Below are 21,125 nucleotides of genomic sequence, written 5' to 3' on the forward strand. Positions count from 1 at the left end.
AGATATCCCCAAGAGGATGCAGCCGCTTCATAGCCTTCTTCCCCTGGGATTTCAGAGGATGCTCTTTCCACTTAATAGGTCACACTGAATACAATCTTAGGTGTCTCCTCATTCGTCAGTGTAGGCACCTGCTATTTACCACGCAAGGACACTTCTACAACACGACTTACATTCTCTTGAGGCAACAGATACACGTGCTTGGTTGGCCCCATGCCCGGCGTCTCCCGAGTGCTTACTTGCCATGAAATGTTATTCGTGTCTCCCCCTGCATTGAGCCCAGCACACAGCAAGAGAGCAGAATGATTTCCTCAGAAAGAACACTGCGTACACGCTTAGAAAATTGGACAGAGACCAGTGTCATGGTCAAGAAGAGAACATGGGTTTCACTCTCTGTTCTTGGAAATGTCAGAAAAATCCTCTAAGCCTCCAATTCCACATTTGGGAAATGGGGAGAGTGAACCAGGTGGCGTCCAAAGATCGAAACTATTGTTCTGGCCATCTTCAATTAACCAGGCGCGTTACGGGCCGAGCGGCTCTCTTGAGTTTTATATTTTAATTGTTCATCGAGAACGTGCGCCCGTCCGTCCACAAGCAGGGCCATGCTGTGCGGCTGATGAGAGCAGCAAAATGAACTTTCCAGAAACGTGTGTCTCTTCTCCTCTTTGGGAGCAGTGACAGGATCTGTTCCAGAAGTTTTGCATCCCCGTGCATACTGGGCGTGCCTACTTTGGGGACTTACCTTGAGAAGCTGCTGGAGATCAGCCAGAATGACATCCCCTCAGTGGGAACGGGAAGGATTCTTTCCGGGCAAAAGTCCACATAAAAGAGAATCATGGTGTTGGACCATCATCAAAGAGTCGCTCTTCTTTTTCTCTCTCTGTCTCTCTCTCTCTCTTTAGAAATTCTAACATTTCGACATTATAGAATTTTCTGTCAGAGACACTATTTTCAAGCAAAACTTGCCACCCAGGACATAGGGTGATGTCACACTTACCACCAATCCCAGTTTTCAAGAGCAAAGGAGGGAACAGTGAAATCACAACTCTTCCCGAGCAAAGAAAACTATAGGCTGTAGCACACATCGTGCGTGTGCTTATGAAACTCTCCAACCCACACTCAGAGCCTCGTTCACAAACTTCCATCAAGTGTTCGTATATCCCAGGCATCCCTCAGAGATACCGCGGGTCCAGTTCCAGGCCACCACAAGAAAAGCACACACTGCGATACAGCGAGTCAGAGGAATTGTTTTGTTTCCGTTGCATATAAAATGTATGTTTCCGCTCTCCTGCAGTCTATTAAACGTGCAACAGAATTCTGTCTAAAAAACAACATACATCCCTAAATTAAAATACTTCATTGCTTACAAAATGCCAACCATCACCCGAGCTTCCTGCGAGTCGTGTCTTCTCCGCTGGGGGAGGCTCCTGCCTGGATGTTGATGGCTGCTGACCGAACGGGGTGGTCGGTGCTGAGGGTCAGCGTGGCTGTGGCAATTTCCCAAAATAAAACAATGAAGACGGCTGCATCGATGGACTCTTCCTTTCATGAGTGCTTTCTCTGTAGCAGGGGACGCCGTTTGATAGCATTTACCCACAGTAGGATTTCATCCACACCATCAACCTAGCTGATGGGATAGAATCAGATCCTTCTGATTCTTCTGGATCCTTCATGGTCATTTCAACAGTCTTCACGGCATCCTCACCGGGAGTAGATTCCATCTCAGAAAACCACCTTCTTTGCTCACCCATGAACAGCAACTCCTCACCTGCTCACATTTTATGACATGACAGCAGTTCTGTCCCATCATTAGGCCCCACTTCCGATCCTAGTTCCCCTGCTGCATCTATTTCCTTCCCTCAAGTCTCGAACCCCTCCACGTCATCCGGAAAGACTGAAATCGACCTCTTCCAAATTCTTAATAATGCTGGTATTTGGAGCTTTCCCCATGAATCATGAATGTTCCCCGTGGCATCTAGGACAGTGACTCCTTCCCGGAAGGTTTTCAATTTACTTTTCCCAGATCCATCAGAGGAACCACTATCTATGGCAGCTAGAGCCTTAAGAAACGTTTTTCTTTAACAGTAAGATTTGAAAGTCAGAATGACTCTCTGATCTGCAGAATGGATGTTTTGTCAACAGACACGAGACAACATTAATCTCACTGTCCAACTGCATCAGAACTCTTGTGCGATCAGACACGCAGTCAATAAGTGACAATATTTTGAAAGGAGTCATTTCTATCTCTGCGCAGGCCTCAACCGCGGGCTGAAAACAGCGCGCCAAGCAGTAAGCCGATGTGCCCCTCCCCGCACTTGCACGTCGGGGCGACGGCCTCCTTCCTCAGACCTCCCGAAACCACCTCCGCTCGCTTCGGACTCGTCCTCTGCAGGCTCCTCACCTCTGTCAGCCTTCACGGGACTGAAGAGTCAGGGCCTCGCTCTGGCTTAGGCTCCTCCGGAGGGAAGGCTGCAGCCGGTTTCATCTTCTGTCCAGCCCACTAAAACGTTCTCCGCGTCAGCAAGAAAGCTCCTTGGTTTTCTTATCCGTTGTGTGTTCACCGGAGCAGCGCTTTCAATTTCCTTCGGGAGCTTTTCCTTCGCTTCCACAACTTGGCTGTTTGACGCAAGAGGCCTTCCTTCCAGCCGTTCTTGGCTTCTGACATTCCTTCCTCACTAAGCACAATCACTTCTCACTAAGCACAATCACTTCTCACTAAGCACAATCACTTCTCACTAAGCACAATCACTTCTAGCTTCTGATGGAAAGTGAGAGGCGTGTGACTCTTTTGTTCACCGGAATACTTAGAGAGTATCAACTGGCCTCGTATCAATCCTGTCATGTCTCGGGAGTGGGGAACCCAAGGAGAGGGACCGAGATGAGGAGATGGCTAGTTGGTGGAGCGGTCCGAACACGCACAACATTTACCGATTGAGTTCGCAGTCTTAGATGCACACAGTTCATGGTGCCTAAAAACAATCACAATACTTACACCGAAGGTCACCGATCATCGTAACAAGTACAATCTCAATAAAAAAAAGTTCGAAGTATCGTGAGACTTGCCAACACGTGACACAGAGACACGACGTGAGCAAGTGCTGTTGGAAGATGGGGCTGGTAGACTTGCTCAACCCAGGGTTGCCCCAAACCCTCAATTTGTTAAAAAAAAAAAAAAAAGGAGGGGGGTGGATATCTGCAAAATGCAGCAAAGCCAAGTGCAATGAGATGACGTATGACTGTATTTAGAATAGTAAATGCAGGGATGCTGGCTGGCTCAGTCAGTGGAGCGTGCGGGCTTTTGATCTCGGGATCATGAGTTGGAGCCCCACGTCGGGTGTAGGGTTACTTAAAAGAACTTAGAAAAATAAAATAAAATAGCAAATGCAAAATTCTAATATTTATAATATGTTTAGTTAGCCGAATTACATCTGTCTACCTCACTAGTCTGAAGGTCTAGGACAGGAGTCCGTCCCCCTTTTCTTACTCAAACGCACTACGGTGCCCGGAAGCCAGCAGCATAGCAGTCAAGTGTGGAGAATGAGCGAGTGAATACGTGAATTGAATGGCTGGCTGCAAAGGGAGCTGTTTGACTGAGACAGGAACTGTTGTAGGAAGGCAGAGGTGAAAGAAACAGAAAATCTACACAAATAAACCAACATAAAAAGCATAGCAGTACGGCTTCACCGGTACCCATCCCACAGAGTATTTTTTAAAGTAAATGTGAGCTGTACGTAGAGCAACTGGGCTGACCGTGCTTTGTTATACCACGATGCTGGCTGGAGACCTGTCCCAATTTCGGACACGGGAAAAGACTATTTTTTTTTTTTTTTTTTTTTTGGGACAGAGAGAGACAGAGCATGAACGGGGGAGGGGCAGAGAGAGAGGGAGACACAGAATCGGAAACAGGCTCCAGGCTCCGAGCCATCAGCCCAGAGCCTGACGCGGGGCTCGAACTCACGGACCGCGAGATCGTGACCTGGCTGAAGTCGGATGCTTAACGGACTGCGCCACCCAGGCGCCCCGGGAAAAGACTATTTAAGAAACACAGTGGCTTGGGGCGCCTGGGTGGCTCAGTCAGGTGAACATTCAACTCTTGACTTTGGCTCAGGTCATGATCCTGGGGTCGTGGGATCAAGCCCCACTTCGGGCTCCAAGCTGAGGGTGGAGCCTGCTTGGGATTCTCTCTCTCTCTCTCTCTCTCTGTCCTTCCACCCCCTCTCCAAGATAAACAATAATAAAAAATTTTAAAAATGATAGCTCATGAAAGAGAGGAAGGAAGGAAGGAAGGAAGGAAGGAAGGAAGGAAGGAAGGAAGGAAGGAAGGAAGGAAGGAAAGAAAGAAAGAAAGAAAGAAAGAAAGAAAGAAAGAAAGAAAGAAAGAAAGAAAGAAAGAAAGAAAGAAAGAGAAAGGAAACACAGTGGCTTGATTTGCATAAGGGCAACTGACTGAGTCAGTAAGAAATGCTGAGTTATTGACATGCTGAGTCAATGAACCGGGATCTGAAAGGGGAGTGGGCTGGGGTGCAAAGACCCAGCCCTCAACTGGTTCCTCAATCCCCTGTTGATTCTTATGAACGTGATATCGAGTCATCGCTCTGACTATAACCCATCTCCTCCCTGTGACAATTGTTCCCGTGGTACCACGTCTGGGAACCAGTTCCTGAAGCACAACTATGAAAATCGCACACAACGGCACTGTGTTTCAGGTGGGTGTGGACAGCCCTGCTCTCCCGCCGGGTATCCTGCCATCAAAGAAATCATGTTGTTTCTTCTGTTTAAAAAGGGGATCGATCCGTTAACAAAGTTCACAAGCAGCCCATTCAAAATAGTTGATTTTTTTGTTTCGTTTGGTTGTTTTTATACTAAAGGGAGTAAGATGCATGCAGAGTATATCCTGGCACTAGATTTTTGAAGGCTGTTACCACGGATGGGACTTTAGCCATTAGTTTAGTATTTTGCTTTTTGTACATTTCTCCAAGTGTTGGTGTTTGTTTATAATAATTAAAGCATGCTTCATCGTCCACAGGCATCGTAGCATCAGGGAGAATGCGAACTTCACAGCGGAAAGATTTCCAGGCTGGGACAAGACCAGGATCGTGGTTCTTCCACCACCAATAACTAGATTGGTCACCGGAGCACCTCATGTGACCCAGATCCGTAAGGACCATTTAACTGTAACTCTGGTTCATTCCTGTAATTTCCCCAGGATCATCTTGGATTTTGTATACTTTTGATTAAATGCTTTGTTGTATGGCTCCTAGAAATATTTCCTGCCTTTGGGTTAGCCTCTGTAGTTCTTTGTCTTCAGCAAGTTGCTTTCCTTATGGCTTTGACCTTAATAAAAACCCTTGGTATTTTGGAAATCCTCTCTGCCGTGTTTTTAACTCTTGCTCCCTATCCTGCTTTGTGTGTGTGTGTGTGTGTGTGTGTGTGTTCCATTATCCATTTGATGTTCCATCTCAATCCTAACTCATGTGACCTTAGAATATTTGTCTTACCACAAAGAATAGGAGTATGCTCATTTCAGGAGTTTTCTTTCATAAGAGCTAGGCAACTATAAACTTCTCTAGAAAACTTAGTTACCAGAAAAGTCTTGCAATAATGATCTGTACTGAACGTTTGGTCATTTGCAAAGTAATATGAAGACATACATAGTTATTAAGTATATTTGATAATAAAAATACACAGCAATGTTAATCATTAAATTATTCCCCATAATTTTCATGAATTCCACCCCCTCACACACATGTGCACACTTCAAAGCTCTAATAATTCCAAGATGAAACTACAGAGTTTAATGTCTTAGACATTATCTTAATGTAGATGAGTGATTCTTGTTGCGTTTGTGGATAATTAAATGTCACCACAGCCACCTATACAACCGGGAAACGACAGGACAATTGCCTAGACAGAAAAGTGAATGGTGGCACCAAAATTTCACATCTGCGTTGGTTTTATTTCTCCATTCTGTGATACTTTCTGCCCTCCTTCCATTTTAGTATTTGTGGAGAGGGCAGGCTGTGCACGGTCAAACCAAAGACCCTCAGCTCCCTGGTGGTATTTTCTAAACCCGTGTGTACATCAGCATTTCTTGGGAAGCTTAATAAAAACACAGGGTTTTCTGGGATGCTGCCCCAGAAACTGTGTCTGCAGAGTGCAGAGCTGGCCCTCAGTGGACGGCGGACAAGCGCGTGGGGACCCAGAGACGCCCCGTGTTGCTGTAGGATGCTGGACAGTGTCCACCACTGACAGTAAACCAAATGGAAGCCCACTGGTCTGTCAAATTAATTAGCAAAGGGACTCTCCAAAACATATTTTAAAGTTGTACTGCCAAGGATGTTACAACCACCCGGTGGGCTTTCAGACTGACACATGACACTCATTTTTATGACCAACAGGTCCTCACTCACTAGACGAGCGACAGGCAACCCAAACTTCGAGGATTCACAGCGGGAACCCTGGTGTTCCCTTTCACATGCTTCGTCCCCACTGATAATACCTGCACCTTCCTTTCAGGGCTCGGATCCGAACATGGGGGACTTTTCTGGACGCCCGTCTTCCTCCGGCCACATCCCGTCCCCTGGTTCTGACTCTGACTTCTTTCCCTCCTCTGTACCTGTTCTGCACCACCGCCATCTGGGCTCAACCACTGGGGCAACCCCCCAACTGGTTTCCTCACCCTCTCCCGGCGTGGCGTGGTGGTTAGAGGCCCAAACTGCACCGCTGGTGTGAGCCCTGGACCTGTCACTTTCCAGTTTCGTGACTCAAAGGCCATCTTTTGGCCCCTCCAACCTGCATTTGCACAATACATGAGGCTCCCTCTGGCCGCAGGCTTGCTACACTTGTACGCTCCCTCCGTCCAAAGGCTTGCTCAGACTTTCTCAGAGCTGTTTCTTTCATGAGGTTGGTTCAAACGTAACATTCAAACTGAGTACTTTCCTGATCCCTCTTTTTAAAACCGCAACCCACCCAGAGGCACCTGGGTGGCTCAGTCGGTTAAGCATCCAACTCTTGGTTTGGGCTCAGGTCACGATCTCACAGTTTGTGGTCTTGAGCCTCACATCGGGCTCTGTGATGACAGTGCGGAGCCTCCTTTGGATTCTCTCTCTCTGTCTCTGCACCCCGCTGGTGCTCTTGAAAGAAAGAAAGAAAGAAAGAAAGAAAGAAAGAAAGAAAGAAAGAAAGAAAGAAAGAAAGAAAAGGAAGGAAGGAAAGAAGGAAGGAAGGAAGGAAGGAGAGAGAGAGAGAGAGAGAGAAAGAAAGAAAGAAAGAAAGAGAAAGAAGAAAAAGAACAGAATAAAATAAAATAAAATAAAATAAAATAAAATAAAATAGTAACCCACCCTCTCACATCTGTGCCCCTGGCCCCTGCTTTATTCCACTTCACAGCACCCACTCCTTGGCAACAAGCCACATATTCAATTAGCTGCTCTCAATGGTCCAGTTCCGCACCCAGAAATGTGCACTGTACCAGGGGAGGGATCCGTTCCAGCCCACTCCCTGTTGTGGTTACAGCCATGCCCAGCACAGAGCAGGTACCGAGGACATACGCGTTCAACGTCATTAGAAACTTTTTCTCAACTCTTCAGTTTTGTGCCTTTACTCGGACATTTCTTTGAGTTACCACGGGGAGGAAAATGATTCACATCCTCGGCAGACAGTTTGCAAGGCCTTCGTCTTGTCTATAAATTCACTAGGAGGGTTCATCAGTAGATTTCACCTTCTCCTTCCTGTATTTAGAGGCTCCTTCTTGCCTCAAGGATTAAAAAAAAAAACAAAACTGGCTTACGTATCATCAGATAGTACCCTAAGTTAACGGTAATCAAAAGCTGACCATCTGTTCTTACTTTCTCCTTGCATTTTGACAATAACTACTCTCCCCTCTGGTAGCGGGTGCCGAGGTTCACTCTGAAAAGGTAGCAGCAATTAAGGGAAATCAAAACACATCGGTTATGTTGTGAAATCAGTATTAAAACAAACGTCTCTGAACCAGTCGTACATTCCAAAGGGGCTTTAAAACATGCACCACAAAAACCTCACGGAGACGCCCGAATCGCGTGTTCACTTGTGATGCTTAAAGTATTTTTTTTCTTTTATTATAACCATACACTGTAGACAAATAGGCAATTAGCTGTCTGTTATTCCTCTTGGCAGCAAATGCCCTTTTTTTTTTTTTAAATGAACTTGACCTCAGCCTTACCAAAAGCTGCCAACGGTTAATTATCAAGAAAACAGCTTCAGTCATTGAAACCTTACTCATCTTGGAATGTACCAGTTGGGACCATTTTCATCTTTCGAGGGATCTTGAAATTCCTCAGTGTAGAAGGAACTTTGCTTACAGGATTAACCAGGATAAAACACAGAAGAATCGTTAACATGTCCTAGACTTCTATGATAATGAAGCACGTGACGGATAAAAGTAGAATGTATTATTGGGATCCCAGCATCTTTATTTAGTTTTGTCTGTTCTTGGCATTCACTTGAGCCATGATAATGCAAGCAAAACAGAGCAGAAATCGAGTAACTTGAAGGCCTGTTATAACCTCTGGAGCCCAGAACATCTAGAAAGATCCTCTTGGCTGTTTCGTCACGTACATGACCGATCACACACGTTCCAGTAAAGGTTAAGTCAATATATTTATCTCCTATGATCACACTGCAATATTTTGGTCAGTATCTAGGAGGAGAAAATGCTTGCCCCAGAGCCCCAAACAGCCACACGTACCTCCAGTACAATGCCCGGGGAGCTCTCACATTTTCTTTGCTTTTTAACTTTTTTAAGTTCATTTATTTTGAGAGAGACAGAGACAGCTTGAGTGGGGGAGGGGCAAAGAGAGAAGGAGAGCGACAATCCCAAGTAAGCTCTGCACTGTCAGCGCAGAGCCCAATGCGGGGCTCGAACTCACGAAACCGCTTAGATCGTGACCTGAGCCAAAACCGAGAGTCGGATGCTTGACCGACCGAGCCACCCCGGCGCCCCTCACGTTTTCTATACCAACCTTGGGGGTAGTCTGTACGCTGGAAGGTAGAGTTGCCCCAATTTGGATCAAATCGGTTGGGTGACCACTGCCCAAAAGCTCCGATTTTGTTTTATGTATGAAGTGACAGTAGGTGTAAAAACTGCATCAGGACTTTCATCTACTCAAAAACCACCATCATAAATTCACCCACAAATAACCCCTTCCTTACAGAAACTGCAACCCAATCAGGGTGACCTGTGGCCAGAGTGGAGAAACCAAATTATAACCAGGTCATGGTTACCTTAGAACCACGTACGGCTGACTCTTTTCTGACCATTTGTCTCCTGACTGTGCGGGCCCAAATTCTGTCGTTGTTGGAGTACCTGTTATGTCTACACCACTGAAGCAGCAGGGAAAGTTTCATAAAGGAGGGTTGTTTTCTGAGCATGGGGAGAAAAGGTAGCAACTGACACACACACACACACACACACACACACACACACAGACACAAGCGTAAAAAAGGTGTTAGAATTTGTATCAATTCTATCATTCACTGGGGTGGGTGCACTGGTCCTTCGAAGAGCTGGTTTATTTATGACCTACCTGTACTGATCCACCATATACAATGGGGTCTCCAGGAAAAATGAAATATGACTTATACAGAGTTGTACACGAACCTGCCACTCAACGAAGTAAAACTTGGTTTTGCGCACAGCAGTCAACTACATGAGCTTAACTGGCATAATAAAGCTTATCAGCCTACCTGTCATGTTGCAATATACGAGAGCAGGTTCCAGAGGGCCACTTCCATCGGAATCGATATAGTAGAGCCCTGAAGAGTCTCCTCTGTGCTTGTGGGCTTCACAGGACTGCTCGTACAACGCTGAAAAGGACAGGGATCTCAGCCAGGGGCAGCAATAAGATGGGGCCCTCCATGTTGTTAATTACGCGATACTTGCCCCAGTGACACTCATTCTGCATTGCTCTCGGGGGCATTTTGGCTAGAGGAGTGTTCCCCCGCTCCGATCAGGCAGCATGAATACTCTGAGGCATGGAGCAAAAGATGTTAAGAGGTATCTCTGTGCGGCTCTGAACCCTGCATGCTCTAGAAATGAGACTCTTTCCAGAGCCATGGTAACTGGACTTACACAGTCTAATTTTATTCTGCCCATAATATCTAAGCATCTGAAGGGTGCTGGCTTCATCTCCCTAAGTGATCTGTTATTATCTAATAATCACGGTCATTTTTTAAATCGCTCAGTAATTATACTCTCTGTTTACTTAAAACACTCCACACGGGCAACGCATTGTTTTCAAGATGGGTTTTGCAAAGCACCGGCTTTTCTTCATTCAGCGTTTAAAGTGTGTTTTAAAAGGAAATTTCCTTAAGTGCTTTGCCAAGGATTACTCAAGAAAACTGAAATTCAAAAAAAAAAAAAAAAAGCGTATACACGCGAAACATCTCTTTGTAAGTTCAATGTATCCTGATTCTCAGTTGAATTTTTTATGTGTGCAATAAATGCTTTGCTAGCACATGGCAAGTGATTAACATCTGCAGATAATGGACTTAATTAATATTCAGCCTAAGCTGAAATGAGTAATCAGCCGAGCAGTGTCTCCCGTGCACATCAGTCACCGCCTCGAGAGGAAAGACCCTTTGAAAACCTGAAAAGCAGCTAACGGCCACCAGGAAAGAAATGCATCACTGCTTCTGGCACAGCGTGGACTGGATCTTTAAGCCACCCTAAGGATGAGGTCCGGCATTCAGGAACACAGACTCAGGAAGTGGCTAGCCAAGATCCACCACCACGAATGATCCCGGAAGGGACAGAGAGGGCAGAGTGGGGGCCCAGAACTGATGCCCTTCTCCACTCACTGGGTTATCTACATTTTAAAACTCGGCCGATTTCCAAGAATGAAGCAAAACCCGGAGAGGGGGCGGGGTGGGGCAGAGGGACTGTTTTTCTCCCTTCGCACAGAAGAAGAAGATCAAAGGAATGTTTGCTTGTCCGGGGGATGTTACAAAAGAAGACATTCTTTTATTAAATACGGCCAGGTGTCAAATGGGTCAAATGAGATCGGCCCAAATCAATAGCACGCCTATTACCATCGACTCTGGTGGCTACAGACACAACATGGATTGCTTTCCCAACAGCGTTGGCTTGCATTTTGCCCACTCATGTTTACGCTTCTATAAATACGTAACCGTGCTTGCAACTGCCCTGGAAAAGTGTCCAGAGGGACACACACAAAGTGACGACAGTGCTTACGTTTGGATCGGGGCTGGACCCGCCTGGGGAACGAGGGTAGAGGAGGAAACACCAGGAAGGCACCTGCGTGAATCGTGCACTTACACCGGAAACTAACAGCCTTACGAACCCTCACTGTGGAACTGGAAATCTCTCCCTTTCATTTTGGTCTACTGTTAGAGTATCACAGCAAAGTCAATGCAGTTATTAGACCAAATCAAATTACTAAGGCCACAAGTGAAAGACTCCGTATAATACACCCGTTAATTTTCCAATCAGAGTTGTTTGGGATGATGGTTAAATGAGAGTTACCGGCAACACCGTAGCAATCATTCCTCGGTCATTAACCTTCAGTAGGTATCCGCTTTGTGTAAGACACCTTGCTGGGTGCAATCTGTGGCAGGGGGAGCACTGTACGTAAGGGACCGCCCCCATTCTTAGCCGTGACTCTGGACAAGTCACCGAGCCTCAGACATCCCAGATGTCCAGCTCCTTCCAAATAAAGAGGTGCCTTGGAAAACTCTTACTTGGCACCATAAAAGCAAATGCAGGTACAATTGCTCTGGTTGAACTTATGGGGTGTTTAGTGGGGTGAGTCGCCGCCCTTTGACTGCAAGAGCCTCCCGGCTCTTCTGTGGAACATCCCGGGCCGGAGGCCAAGGCTTCTCGGCCCAACGCTGATGCCTGCTGCTTTGGGGTTCAATTCGCACAGGCTGGAAACTTGACAATCCGTGCTCTGCCTCGGTGAATGTTCACGGCGGGCTGTTTTCTCTAAAGACCCAGGGCGGGGACACGTGCTAAAAAGAAGGGGCTCAGAAACGTCGGCAGTGATACGCTAAAAAGGAAAAGTAGAATAAAACCATAAACAACGAAAGCCAAGAGTTAGACAGCAATGAGGATCTCAGGGGCTCTATGGCAAGCCTCTGGTCGGTAATGAATTTGGGGTCGCTCAAGTTTGGTTGGCTGTGGCCTTCGGAGAATGATTCTTCAGAAAAGAGCCTGGTGTTCAAGATGGAAGACATGGGGATGGTTCAAGGCGGTCGAGAGCCCTGGCCGGCAGCTGTGGGACCTTGATCGAGGCACCTGACCTCTCTCTCTCCTAAGCGCACAATGTAGAACACTCACCTTCTAGGATGATTTTGAGGATCAAAGGAGTAGAAACATGCGGAGAACTACAGAAAACTAGGATCCCACAGGCACATGGTAAGCTTCCAGTGCATTCACCACCGCCATCATCAAAGAGCATCACGACCGTGAGGGACCTGGACGTTTACCCGGCCTCTGGCTGACTCTAGAAACCCTACCATGTTAACTCTCATCCTGTGCCCCTTTCTGCCACACCCCCCCCCCCCCCCGCATTAGATTTTATAAATACTCACATTCAGTAACTCATCCTCTCTTTACTTCGGCAGACAGGACTGGAGAACTAAAACCGGGTCCGACGCGAGGAACAGAGTAACGTGATCATGCTGTCTAGACTGTTTCTCGTATTGGGGGTTTTTATTACATTTTATTTTCCTATATTTATTTTTCTTTGCCTGCTGCTTTCTTTTTTTTTTTTTTTCCATCCTATTTGATACTATGTATTTCTGTAAACTGCCTTGACATCACTAGGAAATAAAACTGATTAAAAATAAACCAGGCATGGGGCACCTGGGTGGCTCAGTCGGTTAAGTGTCCGACTTCAGCTCAGGTCCTGATCTCACGGTTCGGGAGTTCGGGCCCCTCGTGGGGCTCCGTGCTGACAGCTCAGAGCCCGGAGCCTGCTTCGGATTCTGTGTCTCCCTCTCTCCCTGCCCCTCCCCCACTTGCGCTCTCTCTGTCTCTCTCAAAAATTATCTCACCAACCATGAGTTCATGACACGAATCGAAATCAACAGTCGGACACTTAACTGACTGAGCCACCCAGGCACCCCTAAATATGTATTTTTTGTTAAGAAAGATAAAATGTTAAGTCTTACCAGAAAATGTACAGAAAAACCATACGGGGGGGGAATGCTGAGCTCTGTCTGAAACTTGATAATGCTTAAGTTTTGTTTCTTTAATAAATCAGCATTTGACAAAAAAAAATTAATAAATATTCTAAAAATTAAAAAAAAAAGAAACCAGACAAAAATTGGTCTCTAAAAACTTGTTTTTGTTGTTACTTCCCAGAACGTGGTTGCATAGACACAGACACATATACACAAAATAATGAAAAGGAAAGAAGGGGGCACTTGGGGGGCTCAGTCGGTTAAGCCTTTGACTCTTGCTTTTGACTCAGGTCAGGATCTCACGGTTTCACGAGTTCGAGCCTGGCATCAGGCTCTGTGCTGAAAGCCTGGAGCCTGCTTGGGATTCTCTGTCTCCCTTTCTCTCTGCCCCTCCCCCACTCATGCTCGCGCGCTCTCTCTCTCTCTCTCTCTCTCTAATAAATAAACATTAAAAAAAATAAAGAAAGAAAGAAAAGGAAAGGAGAACTGCATGGAAACCAGGACAGAAGAGGGAACAGGCAGGGTGTGGGGCTTACGGGAATGGCAGGTCGCGCCCAGGTAACCAGTGTGCGCACAGTCACAGGAGAAGGTGTCCCAGGACTGGGAACATTCGCCCCCGTGTTCACAATAGCTAGGCAAACACCTACAAGAGAACACAAACAACCGTTACTTCCCACATTCAGTCAGGAGAAAACGTGTATCTTCACCGACACGTTACAGCGAAAGACAGTAAGGACAGTGGCTTGAAGAGAAAAATTGCAACATGAACAAAAATTGTTAGATCTGTCAAGAAGGTTTCCTAAGGCGATACCCACGACCAACTAAGAAACCCATCAGATGCTGCCAATTGTCACGTATTTGCGACAGATAAATTTTCTACCCGTTGCATTATCAAAAAATGTGTTTGGCTTTTTCACGAATAAGGCAAGATCCGTTTCATTACATGACCCGAGATATAAACTGCTAGCAATGGCCACGGGCAGCCACAATTGTTCCCCTCCCTGCTTCCGTGTCCTTGAACTGGGACCTACGGATCCTTCCACAGAGAGGCATTCCTCTCCACCTTGAATCTGGGTTGGGCATGTGACCAGCTCCGACAGATGGGACATCAGCAAACAGATACAGCAGAGGCTAGAATTTGGGAGATGAAAGACCTACCCCCGGAAAATCATAATACATTGATGATAGAAACCGAAGACAACACAAACAGAAAGACATACTATGCTCATGGATTGGAAGAACCCTGTTCGTACTACCCATGTCCATACTACCCAAAGCAATCTACAGATTGAATGCAATCCCTGTGAAAATGCCAATAGTACTTTTCACAGAACCAAAACAAAAAAAATCCCCAAATTTGTGTGAAACCACAAAAGACCCTGAATAGTCAAAACAATCTTGAGAAAGAAGAACAAAGCTGGAGATCTAATTCTCGATTTTAAACTATACTACAGAGTTGTAGTAGTCAAAAGAGTATGGTATTGGCACAAAAACAGACACAAAGATCAATGCAACAGAAATAAGAGTGCAGAAATAAACCCACATGTATATGTTCAATTAATCTATGGCAGAGGAGGTAAGAATATACAGTGTCGAAAAGACAGTCTCTTCAATAAATGTTGGGAAAACTGGACAGCCACACGTGAAAGTATGAAACCGGACCACGTTCTTACACTACACATAAAAATGAACTCAAAATGGGTTAAAGACCTAAATTTGTGGCCTGAAATCATAAAACTCGTAGAAGAAAACACAGGCAATAACCTCTTGCACATCAGACTTACTAATATTTTTCCTCAGGCAAGGGAAACAAAAGTAAAAATAAACTATTGGGCCTACATCAAACTAAAACGCTTCTGCACAGAGAAGGAAGCCATCAACAAAACAAAAAGGCAACTTATTGAATGGAAGAGGATATTTGCAAGTGATAGGTCTGAGGAGGGCTTAATAACCAAAATATATAAAGAATTGGTACAACTCAACAACAACAACAACAAATAATTCAATTAAAAAAGGAACACAGAATCTGAACAGACATGCTCGCAAAGAAGACATCCAGATGGCCAACAGACTCATGAAAAGCTGCTCAACATCACTCATCATCAGGGAAATGGAAATCAAAACCACAATGAGGTATCACCTCACACCAGTCAGAATGGGTAGTATCAAGAAGACAAGAAATAATAAATGTTTAGAAGAATGTGGTGAAAGGGAGCCCTTGTGCACTGTTGGTGGGAATGTAAATTGGTCCATCAACTATGGAAACGGTCTGGAGGTTCTCCAGGAAAGTGAAAATAGAAATGCCATAGGATCCAGTAATGCCACTTCTCAGCATTTACCCAAGGAAAACAAAAGCATCAATTTGAAAGGATACATGCACCCCTATGTTTACCACAGCAGTGTTTATAATATCCAAAATATGGAAGCAACCTAAGTATTCATCCATACGTGAGTGGACAAGGAGGATGTCGCATATATACACAATGGTATGTTACTCGACCATAAAATAAATGAAATCTTGCTATTTGATACAACAGGAATGGACCTAGAGAGTATTATGCTAAGTGAAATAAGTCAGAAGGGGAAAGACAAATACCAGATGATTCCACTTATATGTGGGATCTAAAAAACAAATACGTAGGGGTGCCTGGGTGGCTCGGTCAATTAAGCGTCCGACTTCGGCTCAGGTCACGATCTCGCGGTCCGTGAGTTCGAACCCCGCGTCAGGCTCTGTGCTGACGGCTCGGAGCCTGGAGCCTGCTTCGGATTCTGTGTCTCCCTCTCTCTCTGCCCCTCCCCCGTTCATGCTCTGTCTCTCTCTGTCTCAAAAATAAATAAACGTTAAAAAAAATTTAAAAAAAAACAAATACACAAACAAAAAACAATAAAAAAAAACAAAAAAGAGAACCAGACTCAAATATGAGATGACAATGGTGGTCGCCAGATGATGGGGGTAGGAGTGGGCAAAATATGTGAGGGGGATTAAGAGGTACAGACCGCCAGTTATAAAACAAACGGCAAGGATGAAAAAGACAGCATGGAGAACATAGTCAACAGTATTCTAGTAACTTTGCCTGGTAACACATGGTAACTACACTTCTCCTGGTGAGCCCCATAATGTATATTGTTAAATCACTATGCTGTACACCTAAAATGTACTTTGACAACTGTATTGCAATTAAAAATGTTAAAAATTTTAAAAGTTAACTCAAGGGAGACCATAGACCTAAATGTAAAATACCAAACTCTTAAACTCCCGGAAGACAACAAAACGGAAAATCTAGCTGATCTTGGGTTTGGTGACGACTTCTCAGATATGGTCTATGAAAGAAAAAAAATGGTAATTTAGATTTCATTAAAATTTAAAACTTCGCCATCAATGACATTGTTAAGGGAATGAGGTTACACACCACAGTCTAGGAGACAGTCTTGGCGAAACACACACTTGACGCAGGCTTGTTATCCGAAATACAGGGGAAACACTTTTATTTTTTCAGTTTATTTATTTACTTATTTATTTAGAGAGAGGGAGGAGAGAGCACAGGGGAGGAGCAGAGGGAGAGAGAGAATCCCCAGCAGGCTCCGTGCTGCCAGCGCAGAGCCCGACACGGGGCTCGATCTCGCCAACCGTGAGATCGATCATAACCTGAGCTGAAATCAAGGGTCGGACGCTTCACCGACGGAGCCGCCCAGGAGCCCCTAGGTAAAACTCTTTTAAAACCCAACGGAAGGCACATGAGCCACCAATTAAAAACTGGCTCACAAGATCTGAGCAGATGCCATACAAAAGAAGATATAAAAATGGCAAATACATGTATGAAAACATGCTCCACATCGGCAGTCATTAGGAAAGTGCAAACCAAAACCTCAGTGAGATGCCACTTCCCACCCACCAGGATGGCCATCATCAGAAAGGCAGAACAGGTGTTGACGGGAATGAGAAGGATCTGGACCCTTCTACGTCGCTGTTGGGATGATAAAATGGTGCTTTAGAAGTCAATCTGGAAGTTCCTCAGTTAGACGCAGTCACCACTGGCAGCAATTTCGCTCCTGGGTACACGCCCAACAGAACTGAAAACACGTGTCCACACGAACACCTGCACGTGAATGTTCTTATCGGCACGACTCGTAATAGCCAAAAAGTAGAAACCACCCAAATGTCCACCAAGTAACGAATGGATAAACCAAATCCGTCACAGCCTTACAAAGGAACAGGATATCACGGCTTTGCCAATGATGTAGAAAAGAAGACCCATGTCAATTCAAAGGTCGAGGACCTGGGTCCCCACAAGCCACACTGCCTCTCAGTTTAAGCTCTAAATACAGTCACTCAAAAGCCTCACACGTTTGCAGGAGCTATGTAACTATTCACTTCCCTCTGGAGCTCAAGAAGTCAAAGGGATGAGTAACTTTGGGTTACTTCTACTCTATGAGCAGTGAGCACTGAGCACTCCCTTCCTGTTTGAGAGAGAGATGCTGGAAATAAGCCCAATTTCTTGCCAAGGACGCATAGACACGCTCTCTGCTGGGCCTTCTGCCATTTGAGTGGGAGACACCTGATTCCAGGCCAAGAACCAGAAGGCGGGCTTCCTGGGAAAACAGAAGGGTGTCTCTTCACCTCCAAGGATTACGAGGCAGGTCACTCCACATCCGGGCCCCTCCCTTCGTGACTGTCGTCCCCATGTCTTTGGCCCTTTTGGTTCTTCCTTCAATGGCTGCAGTTTCCTGGACCCTCCCACGCCTGAGGTCGGCTTCGTTACCCCAAACCTCCTGCTTTCCTGGCGGGACCCAGCGTGAACAAGGAAGACCAGAGAGAGGTATGAGCCATAGTAAGAAAACCTTCACGTGTGTGCGTGTGCAGGCACACCAGTGTGTATCTTAACCTGACTTGGATGCCACGCCACCGCCGACGATTGGTGGGGAACCGGAAGTCTAGCGCCCGGGCTGTGCTCACACGCAGATGAGGACAGCTTAGTCTGTACCAAGTTTCTATGGGAAGGAAAGTTATGAAACCTACACACCACTCATGGGCCAGGTTCCTTCCGGTTTCAGGGAAGATGTTGGCCAGAGCTGATGCGCAGGAGGGCAATCAGGATGGGGATAGTACTTAACCTGTAAAACATTGCTAAGAGAACAGACTCGAGCCCGGACGAGAGCCAATTCAGGGAATTCATCGGGGACTTTTTGGGCTGCGGGGGGTAAAGTGGGCACAGCTTTACAACAGGGAAGATGAAGATTAAAGCTGGAAATCTGGGTGGGACAGAAGACAAGGATGAAGCGTTCGGTGAACGGGGAAGCATCCGGTTCCTGAAAGGTGGAACAGAAGCGGGAGCCTCTTCTCCACGGTGAGTGAAAATGAGATCCCTGCTTGGGGATGGAAGCGTCAGCAGATGTCATGTTTGAGATTCTCCCCAACCTAAGGATTTTGTGCCTCTAGGGTTCTCAAAATATCTTAAGACCTAATAACGAAACCTCTTGACTCTGGGCCTCCCAAGATGATGCTTCTCCATCACTATCCCATCGAGCGGTGAGGTCACCCTTTATCCAGCTGTCCAGACCTGAGGACAGTCTGTCCAGACCTGTCCAGACCTGTCCAGACCTGAGGACAGCTGTCCAGACCTGAGGCCCATCCTGACTCATCCTTCTCCGCCACCCCACAGCCCGGCAGCACATCAACTTGTCACGATGTTCCCCAAACATGTAGGAGCCAGCCCTGTTTCTCTCTTCCCTACTTCGGGCCATCATCCCTTCCCACAGGTAGGCAGACCCTTCCCCGGCCTCCCACCACACACCCTCTCTCTTCAGCCCACACTCAAATCCTCTCCCCGCCGTGGGCCGTACTGCCTAACTGAAGCCTTCAGAGATGCCTCAGGGAGCCTTAGGTCAACGTCCAGACTTCGGCTTGGCCGCCGGGCCTCTGTGGTGCAGCCCCGCGCAGTGAGGCAGTCCCATCTCTCACCACCCCCTGCTCCTCCTTCTCCGACACCCAACTGGTACAGCAGGCCGTGCTTGAACAGGTAGACTCATGGCTGCACTTTGGGCTTGGGCACAAGGCTGTACCTTCCCTGGATGCGTATGTAGCCTCTCTCACTTGATGGACTTACCCACCTTGCACCCCACTCTAGATGTCCCTCCCTCCTCTCCAAAAGCCCTGCCTCGTCCCGGAGCAAATCAGGGACCCTTCCTCCATGTCTCCGCAACCCCCACAACCTCAACTACTTATCCTCTCTAAGAGAATAAGCCTACTAATTCTCTCCAAGAAACGACCCGTATAGGGCACGATGGTGCGCTTAGCGTCTAGAAGACTAACGCCGGACAGAGGCCAAAGAAGTGGGAAAAGTGGCCCCATCCGTACAATCCAGGCCTAGCGGTGTTCAAGACGGCACTCCTGTGATTCTCAAAAGAAACCTTGACCGGACTGTGAAACCCGAGGTCTATGACATGAAATCCTAACGTCCAAAACACAATTGGTGTGAGACACGATCCCTTCTCCCGGCTACCTCCTCCTGGAAACCTTGTTCCAAAGAACCCACCGCTCTCCCTGTGTCATGGGGGTCCCGGGGAAGACAGACCACCAGGTGCACGAGTCCTTGTGTGGCTCAGAAAGGTTTCCTACGTCCCATGAGATTTCAAACATCCTTTCATAACGCTGCAGTATCGTCGGGCCAGGAATGCTGTTACGTATCATGAATTATGAACTCCCATGCCTGACGGATAAAAGTCATAAAATCATTTGCGTATTAATAATAAATCTCAGGGGCACCTGGGTGGCGCAGTCGGTTAAGCGTCTGACTTCAGCCAGGTCGCGATCTCGCGGTCCCTGAGTTCGAGCCCCGCGTCGGGCTCTGGGCTGATGGCTCGGAGCCTGGAGCCTGTTTCCGATTCTGTGTCTCCCTCTCTCTCTGCCCCTCCCCCGTTCATGCTCTGTCTCTCTCTGTCCCAAAAATAAATTAAAAATGTTGAAAAAAAATTAAAAAAAAAAAAATAATAATAAATCTCAGCTTTACTGAGCACACTACGACTTGCTCTGGACAGGCAGGGTGTGGGCTGGGAGGGTGGCCGGGCTCAGCACCGAGCAGCCGGCAAGAGCCTGGGTGTGGATGTTTGCTCTGTCGTGTGTTTACGTGAATCTAGTTTGTGGTGCATTGGACACTCAGTTGGTACGCATGGCCGGAAGGGCTAAGGAGAAATGAACATTTTTAGTAGTGGAGAATAAGGACACGTTTTTAGACGTTAAACCGTTAAAAATTGCAATTATTGACTGTATCGGCCAAAGAGTCAACAGCTCTTTTCACGCCCATGTACGGAGCTGCCATGAACCTCAATTTGTGCCGAAAGGAGGTAACTTAATATGCCAGATGTCTCCATCCATTCTTGGAACATATTTCTAAAAACCACTTTTGTGTGTGATAAGGAAAATCTTTCTATTTGGTGATATATCATATATATATATATACACACACCTATACATGTACCACACACGCTTTTGGGGGGGGCTAAAAGACCTGTATGCACAAAGGGGCAACATGCATTTCTTATGTCAGAGAAATCACTGTGACCACATCATGCTTTGGGAGGGAATTCTCCAGGCACCGATCTAACTTCCCACAGACGAACAGAAGGTGAACCATGCACATGAACATCGGCATTAACGAAATCACATTCTCACGAGTTGATACTTCACGTACTGGAATTCACGGTTTCCTAACACGTTGCCAAATTGCAACGTAACTCGTAGTTTATCGGACATGACGTGGTATTGCAGTGAGCGCTAAACTTGGAACAGATTTGCCATGGGGCACCTAGGTGGCTCAGTCAGTTGAGCGTCTGACTTTGACTCCGCACGGGGCTCTGTGCTGACCGTGCGGAGCCTGCTCGGGATTCTCTTTCTCCTTCTCTGTCTGCCCCTGCACCCCACTCTCACTCATTCCTCTCTCTCTCTCAAA

The 21,125-nt window shown here is 46.5% G+C and overlaps 1 protein-coding gene across 4 annotated transcripts in view; it reads right to left on the reverse strand.

Moving 5' to 3' along the window:
* The window catches only part of LOC131492158 (contactin-associated protein-like 3), a 194,680-nt gene that overhangs the window by 50,402 nt on the left and 123,153 nt on the right, over window positions 1-21,125 (reverse strand). For all 4 annotated transcript variants that reach the window (XM_058695863.1, XM_058695862.1, XM_058695861.1 and 1 more), the window contains 2 exons: window positions 13,716-13,822; window positions 9,721-9,840 (listed from right to left, as the gene is read on the reverse strand). In XM_058695863.1, the coding sequence (XP_058551846.1) occupies window positions 9,721-9,840; window positions 13,716-13,822 (227 nt within the window). The remainder of the gene's footprint in view (window positions 1-9,720; window positions 9,841-13,715; window positions 13,823-21,125) is intronic.

The sequence above is a fragment of the Neofelis nebulosa genome, chromosome 12 (assembly GCF_028018385.1).
Source record: "Neofelis nebulosa isolate mNeoNeb1 chromosome 12, mNeoNeb1.pri, whole genome shotgun sequence".
In the NCBI taxonomy this organism is placed as follows: domain Eukaryota; kingdom Metazoa; phylum Chordata; class Mammalia; order Carnivora; family Felidae; genus Neofelis; species Neofelis nebulosa.